This window comes from Rhinatrema bivittatum, chromosome 1 (genome assembly GCF_901001135.1).
Source record: "Rhinatrema bivittatum chromosome 1, aRhiBiv1.1, whole genome shotgun sequence".
In the NCBI taxonomy this organism is placed as follows: Eukaryota; Metazoa; Chordata; class Amphibia; order Gymnophiona; family Rhinatrematidae; genus Rhinatrema; species Rhinatrema bivittatum.
Window position 1 is genome coordinate 135,435,052 of NC_042615.1, and position 14,445 is coordinate 135,449,496.

Genomic DNA, 14,445 nt, shown 5'->3' on the forward strand with positions numbered 1-14,445 from the left:
CTCAAGCAGTTTCTAATCTAGTCTACCATCTTCTGTCCCACCCTTACACTGCTCAATATATTTATGAGCCTCCTCTGCAGAACAGTCTCAAAAGCTTTGCTGGAATCCAAATATAGCACATGCAGAGCTCACTCCCGATCTAAATCTGTGGTCACCCAAGCAAAGAAATCAACTAGAATCAACTGATATAATCTCCCTCTGGCAAAACCATGTTGCCTTTGCTCCTACAACCAGCTGGATTCAGGATGGTTCTCTGTCCTTTACTTCAGAGGGGTCCCCCACCACTGAAGTCAGAGTTTTATAAAGAAGAGCAACAGCTGCTCTTCTCCCGTCCCATGGAACTACTAATTAGGTGTTTCATATAATGGGTGTACGTTTTAAACAAATAAATACAGCGGTTTAGATTTCTGCTGTTTTTTGGAAACTATATCTATATATACATAGATAGATAGATAGTTAGCAGCTGGGATCCCACACTTATGGTTTGTTGTTGTTGAGTCTAAGTCAAGTTGATTATTACAACTAGTTCTTTGAAGCCCGCCGGAACCTCTCTGACCTCCTGTAATATTCTAGGTTCTAGACTTTCTGGCCCTATGGCTTTGTCAATTTATAAGAACATGCCATACTGGGTCAGACCAAGGGTCCATCAAGCCCAGCATCCTGTTTCCAACAGTGGCCAATCCAGGCCATAAGAACCTGGCAGGTACCCAAAAACTAAGTCTATTCCATGCTACTGTTGCTAGTAAAAGCAGTGGCTATTTTCTAAGTTAACAGGTAAGGGACTTCTCCTCCAAGAACTTATCCAATCCTTTTTTAAACACAGCTACACTAACTGCACTAACCACATCTTCTGGCAACAAATTCCAGAGTTTAATTGTGCGTTGAGTGAAAAAGAACTTTCTCTGATTAGTTTTAAATGTGCCACATGCTAACTTCATGGAGTGCCCCCTAGTCTTTCTATTATCCGAAAGAGTAAATAACTGATTCACATCTACCCGTTCTAGACCTCTCATGATTTTAAACACCTCTATCATATCCCCCCTCAGCCGTCTCTTCACCAAGCTGAACAGTCCTAACCTCTTTAGCCTTTCCTTATAGAGAAGCTGTTCCATTCCCCTTATCATTTTGGTTGCCCTTCTCTGTACCTTCTCCATCGCAACTATATCTTTTTTGAGATGCGGCGACCAGAACTGTGCACAGTATTCAAGGTGCGGTCTCACCATGGAGCGATACAGAGGCATTATGACATTTTCCGTTTTATTCACCATTCCCTTTCTAATAATTCCCAACATTCTGTTTGCTGTAAGTGGTGCGGCACCTACTCCACTACCGTAGGTAACCTTGAGAACAATTGGTGATCCTTCTGCCGTCTCTTCTTCAGTCAATACTGAACAGAATTATTTGTTTAGTATTTCTGCTTTATTTTTCTTGTCCTCCTCCACACCTTTCCTTTTTTCTCCTTTCAGTCTTACAATCCCGCCTCTGCCCTTCCTCCTTTCACTGATATACCTGAAAAATGTTTTGTCGCCTTCACCTTAAAACACATAAATTAGTAATGAAATTGAAAGTGTCAGTTGGGGGTCAAATGAGCAGCAGTGTTCCTTGCAGGAATCGTCACCTGGACGTGAAGCAGTGAATAAAGTCTTACCGTTCTCCATGGCTTTCCTCTTAAGACCTGAGATGGACATCTTGTCTGCTGTGCTCACGGTGCTGTCATTTCCTGATGTTTATGAAAAGAAACAAACTTCTCAGGGCTCAGTAATCTACAGGAGGCTAAAATAACAGGCAACATCATCATCTGCCTGATGTCAGGTATCCACCAGATCACTAAATGTAAATAAAAAGAAGGGCCAAAGGTTAGCCTTGGTCAGGAACCTCAGAGTAAAATGATTGGTGGAACTGTGGTCCATTTTCTCTGTTTTTCCCAATGTTGTGAGACTCTGTAATGAGGGCACATTATACTGCAAAGCCCAGGAATCCCAGAGCTGAATCTAACTCCAGAATGTTGTTTTCTCTCTGGGTTAATGTTCCAAACAAAGATTTTGCATGTGACTCTGTGGTTCTTGGACTCCTGTGTATAACCCCCTGATGGGGCAAATAAAATGTGAGCGGTATCTGATGCCTGTTTTGGAGCTGAGCACCAGTATTTCTGTGGCTTCACTTAAAATCTGGTCCAGCAGATGGTGAATGGACCAGGCACAACAGCAAAGGCAATATTTACCAAGCTGGAAAAGGAAACACAACCACATCTGCTTCCCCTCGGTGACCCCCTCTGACTGCTCAATGAACTCACACCTTGGGATAAAACAGGGTCTCACTAACCAAGGTATCATCAGAAATAGAATGTTTATTTCTGTAGTTTCCATAATCAGAATGTACAAAATAGCAAGGGATATTAAAAGACACAGATTTAACCAGGGGTTCACAGGCATCCACAGCACGGCTGCAGTTTTTAGCAACATCACAATAAAGATTAACCAAATGCTTTTCTATGAACTATATACTTCTTCCCCTGTGTTAGGAGAAATACCCCAAAGTGCTCCTTCCCTCTCTAATCCAGTAGGCTATGTTACTCACAGTCCTTTCATGGTTTACATCATTTACATTAACTCTCTTCTCTCGAAGTCTGTGCTACTCACAGTTCTCTTGACAACCACATCAACTTTAATTTAATCAGCACTCACTCATTAGACACAAAGTAAGTCCTCTCCTCAAACCCAGAAAAATGTATATCATGCCCATAACGCTTCCAGACTTCTCCTTTAGTTAATAGCAAATGATTTCCATTGTATCCCAAGCTATCACCTCACTAAGACCTTGTCTCCCAGGTCTTTCATTGATGGTGGGACCTCTGACTACTCCTGTATCTTCAGGACACAGGTCGAGTCCTCTGGTTGCTTCCTTGTGGAAGAAACATCTCTCTAGCCTTGGGCCTTTCCCCTTGATGAGGAAAGCCCCTACAGAGCCATCTCTTTGAGGAGATGCACCCTATACTCCTGGTGGGTTCCTCCCAACTCCTCTCGCCAAACGTTGAATGCAGTCATATATTCTATAGAATACTCCGTCTAGAGTATCTTCTTCCCCAACCCTCTTAAAGGAAATGCATCATTAAAAATTCAACCATCCCATCCCTAACTTTCCCATCATTTAACATACATCATCTCTTTTTAGCATACATTTTGCTATCTAGTGGTTGTTCAATGTAATTATCTTATCAGTATTTTTCCATATGGCTTAACTTCTCCCATGCACCTTCAGAAATCAGCTGCAAAACCTCAGAAAAAACATGAGTCTCCCCCCACCCAGACTCCTTCCAAGGCACTATATTCAAGTCACGTATGGCCCAGTTTGGAGGCCATGTCACATCCTGCGAGCAGTTTAACTGTTGATATTTTCCTAAACATAATACAACTTTGAATTACAAGTTTAATCCTGAAAAAGGGAAAATTAAAGTAGTTCTTTCCCCCTTCACTTTCTTTACCTGTACTGTGAGATCCTAAATGTGGCCTGCAATCCATCTGCTGTGTCTCCCCATAGTTGTTGTTTGGAGACGATCTAAAGTCAGTAGCTTTGCTTCCCTGGCTAGGGGCAGTTGCAGAATGTCTTCTTAAAATGTAGTCCACATCCTCATAGAATCTCATAAATCTCCTTGGATTACTGAGTTGACTGTTTTCTTTTTGCAGTGCATGGTACTCATATTTCAAATTTTTGTACTTTGTTCGACACTGCTTCCAGTCTCTGTCTATTCCAAACTCCATCAACCTGCTTGCAATTTCTTCAAATATTTCTTTGTTTCTGGTTGCTCCCTCCAGCTGTTTTTGTATTGTCTCATCTGACCAGATGTGTATCAGCGCTCTGACTTCATTGTCACTCCAGTGTTTTCCTGCTCCAGTGTCGCCGACTGTAATTATCCTGAAGTGATTGAGAGCTTCATCTGAAACATAAAGAAGCACATTATACATCCTGATGTGTGTGTGTGATCACCAAATAGGGAGCAATTTTCAAACAGCCCACTTAGCTGCAGAGTACCGTATTTCCACGCACATAACCCGCGGGTAATGTGCGTTTTTACCTACCCCGCATGCCCCCCGCGGGGTATAAACGTGGGCGGGTTATCCAGAAAAAATTTTACAGCAGCGGAGTCCGTCCTATCCCTGCGCCGGAGGCGTCGCAACTTTTGAAGCCGGTGGGGGAGTCGCTGAGGGCTGCTGGGAGCTTTCGCCGGGTTGGTCAGCACGGCAGCGGGAGGCGGAGCGCTGCGGCGAGGAGGCGGCGGCGTCGGGATCGCTGCGGAGGGAGCCTCGTGGTCGGCTGAGTGGACCCGCTGGGGTGAGTGTAAAAGTTTTGGGCCTTACCCCGGTGGGTTCCTCGCGCCGATCGCGCAGGCCTGCACCCTTTCGTGGTCAGCGGTCGAAGAGGAAGCGGAGCCGGAGGCGTCGCAACTTTTGAAGCCGGTGGGGGAGTCGCTGAGGGCTGCTGGGAGCTTTCGCCGGGTTGGTCAGCACGGCAGCGGGAGGCGGAGCGCTGCGGCGAGGAGGCGGCGGCGTCGGGATCGCTGCGGAGGGAGCCTCGTGGTCGGCTGAGTGGACCCGCGGGTTATATGAGGAGGCGGGGTATATTAAAACTTTTTTTCATAAATCTTGAAAACCTGCGGGTTATGTGTGTGGGCGGGTTATATACGTGGGCGGGTTATTGTCGTGGAAATACGGTACCCATAATCCTTGTAGTTAATGTTCAAAGGGAAATGACATAGGTCCATGAGCCAGAAGTACCTGTGAACATTATGTCTGCAAACACTTTGCTGGAAAATAATTTGCATAGATATTAAAAATCAATCCAAAGCAAGCTATTTCCCTAGCCCACCCCTAGAAATGTCTCCCCTCAATCTGGCTAAAAGTACATATGCAGTACAAACCAGTGTGAACTTTTAGGTGTGCTAAGGAGAGCAATTCCCAGCCAAGTCAGTTTTCCCAAGTAAATGGCTTTGAAAATTGTCCTCATAGCGTGCTGAGTAAAAGTTTTGAACCTCAAGTAAAATATTGAGAATTACAAGTTTTTACCATGATATCCTTGTTTAATTAAATTCAGTCCTTTCTTATACAATTAAAAGGGTATGTTTCTTGAGATACAATAATGTGCAAAGTAGAAACAATAATACTAATTCAGAATCAGTGAGGATAACTTTCAAACAACTCTGCATGGCCCCATATACACTACATGGAGATCTACTACAGTATTTTATAAGCTGCGCATATCGGATATATGCAGAGTATAAAATGCGTGTATGTCTACCCCTAACATACACACGTACATTTGGTTACATGTATGGAAAATGCGTACTTTTTCTACTTATTTTATAAAACATATATGTATACTGTATATGTTATGCACAAAAAAAGGTGAAATTACTTCTTACCTGTTAATTTCTTTTCCTCAAGTCCAGTCAGACCAGTCCAGACAACTGGGTTATGCTCACCGATCAGCAGATGAAGACAAAGATCAACAGGCTCACTGATGTCACTCCTTATATGCACCCATGCTGACATCACCCTGCCAGTATTTCTGTAACAAGCTAAACTGCAGAAAACTTCAATTCAAACCAATCAACAATATAAACCGTTTTCTTTTTTTCTTTAAACTAATGGTCTTCCAGAAGAACAAGGAAGTTAAAGTGAAGAAGTTTCATAGCATACTGGTACTCACTCACCTGCAGAGAACTCTATAAATTTAATAACTCTGACTCTTTGACTTTCTTTCTTTTTACATACTAAAAATAAACTGAAAACATTGCAGAATGGGAGGGTTCTGAACCTGACTGAAAGGAAAGGAAATTATCAGGTAAGAAGTAATTTGATCTTCCTTTTCATCCAGTCAGACCAGTCCAGACAAGTGTGATGTACTCAAGCTAATCCCGAATAAGGTGAGTTGCTGCCCAAGCAGCTTACAAGCCCACCAAGATGAAGGAGGCTCCCTGAACCTGACATCTAAGCAGTAATACTTAGAAAAGGTATGTAATGAAGACCAAGTTATTGCCTTACAGATCTTGAAAGGAGATACCAATTGCAATTCTGCCCATTTAGGCAAGGGAGTACTGCAATCCACATGGGCTGCTGTAATCAATTCTTTAATCCAATGTTTCACCATAGCCTTAGTGGCTGCATCACTGTTCGGCACTCTGCCATACAGAACAAAAAATTATTTGATCTCCTGAAGGCTCTAATGACCCTGAGATATCACTGCCACAATCAAAAGAAATTTTAAAGGATCGACCAAAAAGAATAGTTGATGCTTATTTGTCTGGATAAGGTTACAAGACCTTTTCTAAACATCTGAGGCACTATCCATTCACTGTTGGACAGATAGTCTACAAATGGAAAAAGCTAAAGACGTCAGTGACTCTACCTAAGAGTGGTTGTCCTGCTAAGAGTACTCCAATAGCAAACAGAAAACTCATCCACAAAATCACAAAGAAGCCCACGTTACATCTAAAGTCTACAGATCTTCTCTCTCTGCAGCTGATGTAATGATTTATGCATCAACTATTAGAAAAAACTGAAAGAGAATGGTATTCATGGGATGATAGCTAGAATGAAACCACTGGTGTCTAAGAAAGAACGAAGCTGATATTCAAAACAGAACTTAGCCGGATAAGTACTACTTATCCAGCTAAGTGTCACTACTGAATATTCAGCTATGGTAAAGTAGGCACCACTTAGCTGGATAAGTCACTTATCCAGCTAAAGTTTTAGCCAGATAACTCAGGGACGAGGAATGGACGGATCAGGAAGGATTTCAGTTGGCCAGAGATGTTAACTGGCTAATTGGATATTCAGAGTTAGCTGGCTGAATTAACCAACTCTGGTTGGTCCAGAGGGCTGTCCTAAAGCTAGCTAGCTTAACTTTTCTGGCTAACTTTAAGATAGCTGGGTATATTCAGCAGCACAGCTGCTCCGCTGAACATGCAGTGTTAGGTAGCTGGATAAGTTTATCCTGCTAACTAGCACAGCTGCATGACAGCTGAACATGGACCTCATGATTTCTGCCTGTCTCAGGTTTGTTAAATAGCATCTAGATGTCTACTTTTATGTCACCTTCACTCATTTGGAATTGAAGACATTGTCTTAAGCTGGTTCACATCTTGCCTTTCTGAAAGATCATATCAAGTCAATTGGAAATGCTCACTCTGCTTGGCACCCCATAACTGCTGGAGTGCCACAGGCCTCTGCATTATCCACTAGGGATGTGAATCGTTTTAGGACGATTAAAATTATCGTCCGATAATTTTAATATCGTCTTAAACCGTTATGGAACACAATACAATAGAGATTCTAACGATTTATCGTTATAAATCGTTAGAATCGTGAGCCGGCACACTAAAACCCCCTAAAACCCACCCCCGACCCTTTAAATTAAATCCCCCCCCCTCCCGACCCCCCCCCCCGGAATGACTTAAATAACCTGCGGGTCCAGCGGCGGTCCGGAACGGCAGCGTTCCGGAACGGGCTCCTGCTACTGAATCTTGTTGTCTTCAGCCGGCGCCATTTTCCAAAATGGCGCCGAAAAATGGCGGCGGCCATAGACGAACACGATTGGACGGCAGGAGGTCCTTCCGGACCCCCGCTGGACTTTTGGCAAGTCTTGTGGGGGTCAGGAGGCCCCCCCCAAGCTGGCCAAAAGTTCCTGGAGGTCCAGCGGGGGTCAGGGAGCGATTTCCCGCCGCGAATCGTTTTCGTACGGAAAATGGCGCCGGCAGGAGATCGACTGCAGGAGGTCGTTCAGCGAGGGTTCCGGCGCCTCGCTGAACGACCTCCTGCAGTCGATCTCCTGCCGGCGCCATTTTCCGTACGAAAACGATTCGCGGCGGGAAATCGCTCCCTGACCCCCGCTGGACCTCCAGGAACTTTTGGCCAGCTTGGGGGGGGGCCTCCTGACCCCCACAAGACTTGCCAAAAGTCCAGCGGGGGTCCGGAAGGACCTCCTACCGTCCAATCGTGTTCGTCTATGGCCGCCGCCATTTTTCGGCGCCATTTTGGAAAATGGCGCCGGCTGAAGACAACAAGATTCAGTAGCAGGAGCCCGTTCCGGACCGCTGCCGTTCCGGACCGCCGCTGGACCCGCAGGTTATTTAAGTCATTTGGGGGGGGGTTCGGGAGGGTGGGGGATTTAATTTAAAGGGTCGGGGGTGGGTTTTAGGGGGTTTTAATGTGCCGGTTTTGCGATTTTACGTTTTTTTGATTTTTCACGATTTTTCACAATTTTTCACGATATTTTACCCCCCCAAACGGCAACAATACGATTCCCTCCCCCTCCCAGCCGAAATCGATCGTTAAGACGATCGAGGACACGATTCACATCCCTATTATCCACAACACTTCAACAAAATATGAAACCCCTGTTACTTACAGGAACAAAACTACTATAACACAAATACTTTTAACTTTGCACTGGCTTTCAATTCAATTCAGAATTCAGTACAAGTACATTGGTCCATAAACTCTTGCAGAACAATTCTATTCCATATTTTAACTCTATACTGTGAATTTACAAACTCAATCGAGCTTTTAGATCCAAGAGCAAGAATATTCTAGAAGTACCTTCCATCAAAGTAGCACAGCTTGGAATTACCAGAGAGAAAGAGCTTTCTCAGTGGCAGCACCAGAATTATGGAACTTGCTTCTTGAGCAGTTACGTTTAATACTGTGCAGCAGAACTTTCAAAAAAGTTTTAAAGACCCATTTATTTAAATTAGATTTTGAAGGCATTTAACTTTCAATCTTTTTATTGAGTTTTCATTAATAACCACAGTAACAACATAGCCAACACTGGTGTACACTTCCCAGAGTCCTCTATAAAACTAGTACAATATGAAACATGATGATAGAAACAACCCCCCCCCCCTGATGAACCCCCCCCCCCATCCCTGCACGCATCAGAAGCATTTATTGTATGAGCGTCTGCCGCTTAGAAACACTATAGTCATTTAGGATTTGGCTTCTCATCCTCGGTGGAAGGGAATGCAGGAAAGTGTCCCAGGTCAGGAGAAACGTCCTTCTTTTTTTCATCAAGTCCAAGGATTCCATATATTTTTCATTAATACACATTGCATGTAGCTGATTCCTCAAATGCGTCATACTAGGAGGATCTTCACCAAGCCAGCTGTACAGAATCATTCGCTTAGCCAACATAAGCACTTTGTGGCTCCAGAGTCGTACATATCGACGCCCAGGCACAACCCCCCTTAATCGGTCAAAAAGAAGCACTTCTGCCATCATGGGGAGGGAAAAGCCCATTATTTTGTGAACATAAGCGACCAGTGCCCTCCAGTAACCCTGAATTTTGGGGCACTGCCAGAATTGGTGCCCCAGAGTTCCAACTGCTGCTTTACATTTCACACATGGATCAGATCGAACCTTGCCCATTAAATACACTTGGTTTTGCGGGTAATGGTAGCGTATCAGGAATTTATAATGGATTTCCCGCAGAGTGATATTGGAAGTGAGGGATTTAAGTTGCCCAAAAAAATGCTCAAATTGCCCCAGTGACAAATCCATAGCTAATCCTGCACACCATTTACTCAATATTTTAGCACTGTCCAGATTTGTATGGAGCTTGCAGAGAGCAGCATAAAAATACGAGGTGGAATGCCGCGACGGGTCCTCAACATCAAAAATCTCAGTGAGCGTCCCCCTCTGTGGTGATCCCCAGTCCCTCACAGGTAGAGATTTAATATAGTGGCGGGTCTGCAAGCAAGCAAAAAAGTCTCTACTGCACACTCCATAGGCATCTTACACTTGTTTTCTTGACAGGCCATTATATTTTTCTTTATTTGCTTTATTTTATTATTTTATGCTGCTTTGTTTGCTGTGTTTTAATATGTATGCACAATTTTTCACTCTGTTTTTCATATGTATGTTCACTTGTAATTTGCTACAAACTACTGAAAGTATCCAGACCAGAAATCGCTTTTTTAAAAAAAAAATATATGACTCACTAGATTTCTGAAATAATGTTCTCTGGACAGATGAATCAAAATTTGAATTTTTCAGTCACAATAAAAAACATTTTGGTGAAAAATAAACACAGCATTCCAAAATAAGAACCTCATCCCAACTGTCAAGCGTGGTGTCGGGAGTAGCATGGTGTGAAGCTGCTTTGCTGCATAAGGACTCGGACAGTTTGTTATCATTCATGGAAACATGAATTCTTCTTTATATCAGAAAATTGTAGAGAAGAATGTCAGGTCATCTGTCCATGAGCTGAATCTGCACCAAACGTGGGTCATGCAGCAAGAAAATAACCCTAAACATTCAAGTAAATCTGCCTGGCTAAGTCAAAGTCCTGACCTAAACCCTAATGAAATGTGGCAAGACCTGAAACAAGTTGCTCAGGAAAGCAAGCCCTTAAATGGCAGAGTTGAAACAGTTCTGTATGTAAAAGTCATCCAAAAATCTTCATCGGCAATGTGAGAAACTGATTAAGTTTTATAAAATCATGAGTGGGGTGGAATGGGTAAATAGGGAACAACATTAGGGACATTTCAAACAACATTAGGGGCCTGATTTTCAGAAGTATTTACATGTGTAAGTGGGCTTTTGAAAATTGCTACGCTATATGACATTGAATTGCCAATAGGTTTTACACATGTAAGTGCACATTACGTGCATAAATGGTTTTTGAAAATTGCTATGATAGTATGTTATATTTACACACATAACACCTATGAAAATTACCTCCCCATATAAACCGCAAGATTTAAAAAAAAAAAAAAAATGTAGGAAGTATTTTTTTACTCAGCTCACAATAAAGCTATGAAATCTGCTGCCAGAGGATGTGGTCAAGGCATGTAACATAGTGGGGTTCAAAAGAGGATTGGACAAGTTCCCGAAGGAAAAGTCCATAGACAGTTTATTAGCCAGGTAGGCTTGGGAAAGCCAGCGCTTACCTCTGAGAGTGAGACACAAGAAATAGATCAACTATTGGGGAGCTGACAGGTACTTGTGACCTGTACTGGCCACTGTTGGAGACAGAATGCTGGCCCCTTGGTTTGACCCAGCATGACACTTCGTATATTCTTATGATCAACAGGACAGGAACATTTAGTTGAAGTTATTGCTGCTCAAAGAGATGCTACTAGTTACTGAGGGGCGGATTTTCAGAGCCCTGCTCGCGTAAATCCGCCCAAAACCAGGCGGATTTACGCGAGCAGGGCCCTGCGCGCCGGGAAGCCTATTTTACATAGGCCTCCCGGCGCGCGCAGAGCCCCGGGACTCGCGTACGTCCCGGGGTTCTCGGAGGGGGGCGTGTCGGGGGCGGGGCCGGAGCGCGCGGCGTTGCGGGGGCGTGTCGGCAGCGTTTTGGGGGCGGGTACGGGGCGTGGCTACGGCCCGGGGGCGTGGCCGCGCCCTCCGTACCCGCCCCCAGGTCGCGGCCCGGCGCGCAGCAGGCCCGCTGGCGCGCGGGGATTTACGTCTCCCTCCGGGAGGCGTAAATCCCCCGACAAAGGTAAGGGGGGGGTGTAGACAGGGCCGGGGGGGTGGGTTAGGTAGGGGAAGGGAGGGTAAGGTGAGGGGAGGGCAAAGGAAAGTTCCCTCCGAGGCCGCTCCGATTTCGGAGCGGCCTTGGAGGGAACGGGGGGAGGCAGTGCGGCTCGGCGCGCGCAGGCTATACAAAATCGATAGCCTTGCGCGCGCCGATCCAGGATTTTAGTGGATACGCGCGGCTCCGCGCGTATCTACTAAAATCCAGCGTACTTTTGCTTGAGTCTGATGCGCAAGCAAAAGTAGGCTGATCGCGCTTCTTTTAAAATCTACCCCTAAATGAAGACTTCACATACTTTTTCACACAAGATATTGATTGTTGAAGTGTTTTATTGCATGCATAATCAAAGTATATCCTATTTGTCTGAGTTATTTATTCAATTAAATTATCTTTCTCTCTTCTTGGGGTTTAGAATAGGATCTAATTATGTTCTGAGTATAAATTGTACTAAAATACAGTCCATCCTAGGGGTTTCAAAACCTTTTTCTCAACACCGTATGTTAGAAGGGTGGGTCCTGAACCTATTGGGGTAGATTTTAAAAGGTACGCACGGGCATAAATGTGCGCGTGCTACCCGGCGCACACACATGTATGCCCGATTTTATAACATGCGTGCACACGAAGTGAACCTACTGGGCTTGTCCACTAGACAGAGTCAATGACTCCTCAGTAACAAGGGTCCACTCATCTGACAGGTGTTAGTTACACTGTGTTGGTGTTCAGTCCCTGTTCTAGCTCAGTGCCTGCTCCAGTAACTGCTCCTGCCTGTCCAGCCCTGCTCCAGTCTCTCCAACCTTAATCCAGTTTCTCCAGCCTTGCTCCAACCTCTCCGGCCTTGTTCCAGCCTCTCCAGCCCTGCTTCAGCCTATCCAGCCCTGCTCCAGTCTCTCCAGCCTTGCTCCAGCCTGACCGGGCTCACCATGATATACTGCTGCCACAGCAAAGACCACAGGGCTCAACCTGTAGGGAAGGGAGCTGGCTCAGTGGAAGACTGCCCTTTCTCTAGCCCAGTGACCAGCCTTGCAATCCTGCACCACTCCTGGAGTGGTGTACTCAGATCTCAGTAACGATGACACTAGTGACCAAAACTCTTGAATGTAGCAGCATTCTCACCACATATGGATGTGAGAATGCTTCAACAGAGATGATTAGAATAACTGAATCTGGATTATGTAGGGGACCGGCAGATTTGTTTCAATACTCGATCAGTTCTTTTTGGGATTTTTTTTACAGAATATAGATGTACACTGATCACCAGACCATTCCCTAATTCCAATCCAGTTCTGCATTCCATGATACTATCAGTTTATATCTAGGTGAGCAAAATTTTGAGCAATGGCCCCCACTTCCATCCTTGTAATTAGTTGGGCCCCTTTCTCCAAGTTTGGGATACTAATACTATGTGTGTCTGTGTGTATATATATATATATATATATATATATATATATATATATATATGTAGTGAACAAAAATAATGGCAAAAAATAGATAATAAAGTGTTCAATACATAAACAAATATCAAACACCAGCAAACAAACACTAATGAAGCAATATTATAGAACATCCAATAAAAATTGTTTTTATTATTGATACTAAAGAATTATTCTTTTCTAAAAAAAACTGGTTACTAACCAGTATACATGAAAAAGTTATTCCAATACAGTAAAGACAAAAGCAATCACAAAAAAATGTTTCTATAACAAAATGTCTCAAAATTTCATATATATAGGGGCAAATCTTTAAAGGTACATGCGGGCACAGATTTGTTCGTGCAACCCGGCGCGAACAAATCTACGCACGATTTTATAACATGCATGCGTATGTTATAAAATCCAGTTCCCTCCGAGGCCGCTCCGAAATCGGAGCGGCCTCGGAGGGAACTTTCCTTTCGCCTCCCCCCACCTTCCCCTCCCTTCCCCTATCTAACCCACCCCCAGCCCTACCTAAATCCCCCTCCTAACCTTTATCGAAGAAGTTACACCTGCCTCCGGGCAGGCCCCGCCCCCGAAACGCCTCCTTTTGCAAGCCCTGGGACTTGCGCACGCCGCCGAGCCTTTGCAAGATAGGCTCGGTGCGCACAGGGGCAGCTTGGGGCAGTTTTTCAGGGGTTACGCACGTATCTTATGCACGTAACCCTTTTGAAAATCTGTAAACACCATGGATTCTTAATTCTTTATTAAGCATCAGGACAGCCCGACTCAGGCCGAGTTTCACTCAAGAGAGCTGCTTCAGGGGCTATTAAAAACATATATAAAACATGTATAAACAATTAAATACATGTAAATACATTTAAAAACATTTCTCTTGAGCGAAACTCGGCCTGAGTCGGGCTGTCCTGATGCTTAATAAAGAATTAAGAATCCGTGGAGTTTACCGGTTCTTTTTTCTTGGTTGCTACTGCAATATTGGACCGGTTTCCGGTGTGTTTTTTTGGACCTTCCCTTTTGAAAATCTGTCCCATAATGTTTCATATATATATATATATATATATATATATATATATATATATATATATATATATATATATATATGTACAGTGGTTTGCAAAAGTATTTGACCTCCTAAAAAGTCAGCAGATTTGCGTGGCTTACAAATGACACACAGATTGTTCCAGACAATGGGCCGGATTTTAAAAAATTTACACGTGGAACCGGCCTTACATGTGCCGGACCTATTTTAAAAAGGTCCAGCAGCGCGCGTAAAGCCCCGGGGCTTGTAAAAAGGGGCGGGGAAGGGGTGGGGCATGGGCAGTCCCGGAGGCAGGCGCAAAAGGTAAAACAAACATTTTTGGGGGGGGGGGGTTAGAGGAAGGGGTGGGAAGGTCAGGTTAGGGGGAAGGGAACAGGGAAGGCTGCGTGGCTCGGCGCGCGCAAGGTGCACAATTGTGCACCCCCTTGTGCGCGCCGA

The 14,445-nt window shown here is 44.3% G+C and overlaps 1 protein-coding gene across 2 annotated transcripts in view; it reads right to left on the reverse strand.

Annotated features, from left to right (window-relative positions):
* The window catches only part of LOC115083420 (multifunctional protein ADE2), a 134,489-nt gene that overhangs the window by 59,521 nt on the left and 60,523 nt on the right, over positions 1-14,445 (reverse strand). For both annotated transcript variants that reach the window (XM_029587234.1, XM_029587228.1), the window contains exons 11-12: positions 3,482-3,934; positions 1,649-1,720 (exon numbers count right to left, since the gene is read on the reverse strand). In XM_029587234.1, coding sequence (XP_029443094.1) covers positions 1,649-1,720; positions 3,482-3,934 — 525 coding nt within the window. The remainder of the gene's footprint in view (positions 1-1,648; positions 1,721-3,481; positions 3,935-14,445) is intronic.